We start from the raw sequence: 4,785 nt of genomic DNA, 5'->3' as shown, positions 1-4,785 counted from the left end.
TGAAAATGTTCAATTAATTAAGTGTTTGAAATTGTTAATTAGATAATTAGTGAACTGTTAACTTTTTATTAATCGAATAATTGAACTTACTAAATGTAACTAATTATAACTTACGAATATCATGCACGCACACTAGTTTACGTAACTTATTAATTGAATCAGGTTGTTAACTTATAAAAATTATAAACGCATATCAAGTTACTTAACTTTTGAATTTCATTAATTAAGTAATCCAATAAAATAAAATAAAATATATAATCCAACAATTTTTTTTTAAAAGCATATAATCCAACAACTTGATCGAACATTTCCACAATGTAGAGTAACATATTTTTTTAACAGCCGTATGGGATCATTCATGGGGATTTAACCACCCACGCGTTCATCTCTCACAGTTCATAACCCGCCTTCAAGTGATGTCCAGGAGAAAACTCGGCTCAATCCGAAGGCATGAGCGGTAAAACCACCCTCCCCCACTACCCCCGCAACGCGATGTGCGGAAGGCACCCTTGGATGATATTCAAAGGTAACGGGGCAACCTTGTATGCAATGTTGCACTTCACGGAAGTTTAATTCCTGACCTCTCGTTAAGAGAAACATGACACTGAGCTAAAATACAAGGTCTGTATAGTAACATATTAATTTGACTTTGACTGCTGACCCTTTTAGTTATTCATAAGAAGCAAAAACGACATCAGCATGAGATATTTTATTACCTTTATGGACAAAAACAACATCAACGTGAGAAATTTTATATTTTTGAGCATGATATTACTTAGTAAATTTAGGTAATTTATGTTACATTTTTAGCCTATTTGCCTTTTCTAAATTTAATTTTGCATTGAATAATACCCCATGACTATGCAAACCACTAGCTCATGCAAGAAAAGAGTCTTTGGTAATATATATATATATATATATATATATATATATATATATATATATATATATATATATATATATATATATATATATATATACACTTACTTGTAAGAGTAACATATGCTCGAGCTCGTGGACGACAGTATTCATTGTTGGACACTGATCTTGAGTTTCTGCTATACATTTGTATGCAAGTTTTATAAATTTATCCAAAGAGGTTTTGTTTACTTCTCCACTTAGAACCTCAAACAGAACTAATCCGAAACTATATACATCAGATTCTCTTTTTAATCGATGAGTCTCTTCGTATTCAGGATCACGATAACTAGGCGTGCCAGAAACATAATCTAGATGAAGAGCATCGTCATCTTTATTCAGAGGCAGGAATTCGGAGACCTCAAAATTAGCAATCTTTGCCCCCCAATTCTCATCCAACAAAATATTTTTGCTCCTTATATCACAGTTTATTATTCTCTTTTGGCCTTCCATCTGATAATGAAGATATTTCAATCCACGTGCGATATCAAGGCAAATTTTTAAACGTTTTGCCCAAGTAAGAACAGACCCATCTTTCTTGTGTTTGTTGTTGCTGTCGTACATATCATCGAGGTCTCCATTGGAAGCATGCTCAATGACGAGGATCATCTCAGATCCTTCATCACAAAATCCAACTAGGGTGACTATGTTGGGATGCTTACAAGTAGTTAACATTTCAAGTTCCATAAAGAATATTTCTCCTTCTTTTTTGTCATCACTAGCGAGGATACGTTTTACAATTACAGTATTCCGTCTTTTGGGTTGACCAACTTCATTCTCCCCTTCTACGTAGGAAGGATTTAGTTTATCAAAATACTCGAGTTCAGCTTTGTATAAGTTAACAGATCCGGTAACCCCAATCCGGTTTGCGTCCGAGAAGTTATCCGTGGCAAACGTTATATCACTGAGCCGAATCTTTAAGTGTTCTGAGTTCTTTTTCTGCGAGACAAAGGGGAAAGGGTATTACAGGTGATACTTGCTAGAAGACTGAGAATCAACACATAAAGAAATTGTGTCATAGACATTTTGTTAATTTATTGATAGATACTGTTGGTGCATTATAGTCCCCAGGTTCATTGCGATCAAGTTGGAATGCGTAAACGTTTAATCTTCATCCATGGAATGCAACCGTACGGATGCAGTATGCAACCGTACGGATACACAGTGCAACCGAACGGTTGCAGGGGTGCAACCGTACGGTTGCACACGCTGTGTATATATATAGAGAACTTCGGTTTCATGATTAGGTTAACGATCCTAGCCGCACTAAAACGTCGAAACCGATTCTCTGGTTATCTAGCATTCATCTAGGTCGATCTTTAACACCCTAAAGTCGTTCTATATCTAAAGATCAAAGTATATTCGTGTGTTTTGAGTATAAAACCCTATATCGAGATTTTCCGCACTCGATATAGTTGATTAGATCGTTTAATCCTGTTTACACGATCCTACAAGTGGTATCAGAGCTTGTGTACGTGATTGAACGATCGGTTTTTTGTCAAAATCGTTGAATTTGTTTTGTCAAGTTTTGGGTTTTTGGGGTTTTGTTGAAAAATCCATAAATCTTAAAACTTTCACGTGTTTGATCATGTTTTTGTTAATCTAAAATGTTAATAAGGTCGGTTTTAATGTTTTGAACGTGAAAAACTTAAACTTTTTGATTCAGATCGAGTGCTAGATCCCATCCAACCCAAAACCCTATTGTTCGGGCTGTTCTCTGCCCAGATCCAATCAAGAACACTACCGCACGGTTACACACTGCAACCGTGCGGATACACCATCCTGTTACTACAACCGCACGGATACAAACCTGCATCCGTGCTTCCTCTAAAAGTTCTTTTACAACCGTGTTAATCTGAAACCGTACGGATACACTCTGTACCCGTCCGGTTACACTATCAACCGCCCGGTTACACTTTGAAACCGTGCTTACTGCAACCGTATTTGTTCAACCGTGTGAACCTTGCATCCGTGTTATTTTCTGATACCGTGCATTGCAACCGTGCACTTTTCTGCAACCGTATATTGCAACCGTACGGTTACAATGTCTGATCAGTTTGATGGTTCAGAAATGGAATCTGCTCTAGTTGGTTCCTCATCGTCGGGTTTACATCACTTGCTTAAGACAGAGAATTAGATAGGTAGTGCGTATTGGGTACCTAGGCTAGAATCACTTGATGACTTTGCTGAATGGAAACCTAGGTTCTTGATCTTGTTAAATGGGATAGATTCTCGTCTATACAACTTCTTGAAAGTTGAGTATACATTCCCACTTAAGGATCATGGTAAACCAAAGACTCCCATGGAGCTAAATGCTGTTGAAAGAGAGGACTATAACCTAGAATGCAAAACCTACAGTCATCTAACTCAGGCTCTCACAAAGGATATATTTCATCAATTTGAGACTCATCTGACAGCTTATTCAATGTGGAATGCCATTGAGAGTGGTGTTGAGGGAAGTGCTGAATATCGGAAAACTAAAGGTAAAGTTCTCAAGAAGGAGTGGAAGAATTTTGCGGTTCAGCCTGATGAATCCTTGGATGCTGCTGTTGCTAGGTTTCGTCATTTGATGACCGAGCTGAGATGATCTGATATTACTTTCCCAAATAAGAAAATCGTCCAGTGCTTTCGTGAGGGGTTACCTATTAAATGGGATCCTATTGTGCAAGAGATTGAGAAGACTTGTGCAATCTATGATAACTCGTTCAGCAGTTTTGTAACAAAGCTTCAAGCAAAGGAACTAGATCTGCAGGAGAGGTTGAAGAGATTAGAAGTAATACAAAATCCAGTTGTCTACAAAGCTCCAGCAATCAATTCTACAGCCAAGAAACACGCACCTCTACAGATGGCTTTCACTTCTAACACTCAGAAGCAAACATCAACGGGCGTCACTCCAGCTCCACTAAGTGTTCTTCCAAAGACTACATCTTGCAAGAATGAGACCACCGAGGTCTTGCAAACCGGGAACATTCGTTTGCGTACCATTCAAGGGGTTGAAGAGGATATGGCGTTGGTTGATATGGTTGTGAACTCGTATAATGATCTACTTAATGGACGTATCGGTAAAAGTCATTTGGAACAAGAGGATTATGATCAGATCGATGAAAATGAAATGGAGAAGATGGATATTCTCTGGGCTATGGGGAGTGTTATTCGCAGGGCAAAGAGATATCTTCAGAAGACTGGTGAGAAGAATTTGGGCGTGTCCAAGAACACTAAGTTCGGGTTCGACATGAACAAAGTTAGGTGCTTCAACTGTAATGAGTTGGGACATTTCAAGAGAAACTGTACCAAACCAAAGCAACCAGGTTTCTATAACCCATTTCATAATCAGAAGAAGGAGATCACTACTAAGGTCAACGTACCTATTATAGAAGAGGGTTCAAAGGCCTTAGCTGCTACATATGAAGATGAAATCTATGACTGGTCTGTTGATGCAACTGATGCATATGATCACCATGCAAATGTGGCAAAAGTCCAAATGACTGAAGAAGAAAAAGAGAAAGAGAAAGCTGAGAGAGTGGAGATAGGTTGTGTTGGACGAGATAAGCAGTGCAAGTGTCTAGGATGCCGAATGGAAGAAAGGGTTGATCGTTCATGGTACTGGGCAAACTACTTGCGTCAAGGGATGGTAAACAAGAGAGTTGAAGAGAAGTTTAAATGGGCAACTCATTTTGATGGAGACGTATGGACGGATAATGAGTCAGCTTCGGACGACGACTCTAAGAAATCTTGTGTGTACGTTGGTCAATCATCTGTATGCAACTCTGCAAGTGTTAAGTCTAAGGATCGTAGTGAAGGTAAGTTTGTCAACTTGGAAAATGGGTCTGATAGCTCGAGTTCAGAATCGGAATCAGAGTCAGAACC

General features: G+C 38.4%; 1 protein-coding gene across 1 annotated transcript in view; it reads right to left on the bottom strand.

Moving 5' to 3' along the window:
• The window catches only part of LOC139842197 (probable receptor-like protein kinase At2g23200), a 3,967-nt gene extending 1,233 nt beyond the window's left edge, over positions 1–2,734 (bottom strand). Inside the window, exons 1-2 of the mRNA XM_071832367.1 lie at positions 2,573–2,734; positions 988–1,857 (exon numbers count right to left, since the gene is read on the bottom strand). Of these exons, the coding sequence (XP_071688468.1) occupies positions 988–1,857; positions 2,573–2,734 (1,032 nt within the window). The remainder of the gene's footprint in view (positions 1–987; positions 1,858–2,572) is intronic.
• Between the last annotated feature and the right edge of the window lie 2,051 nt (positions 2,735–4,785).

The sequence above is a fragment of the Rutidosis leptorrhynchoides genome, chromosome 4, assembly GCF_046630445.1.
Source record: "Rutidosis leptorrhynchoides isolate AG116_Rl617_1_P2 chromosome 4, CSIRO_AGI_Rlap_v1, whole genome shotgun sequence".
Classification (NCBI taxonomy): Eukaryota; Viridiplantae; Streptophyta; class Magnoliopsida; order Asterales; family Asteraceae; genus Rutidosis; species Rutidosis leptorrhynchoides.
The sequence above is the reverse complement of the archived record's forward strand: the minus strand, read 5'-3'. Positions and strand labels throughout refer to the sequence as shown.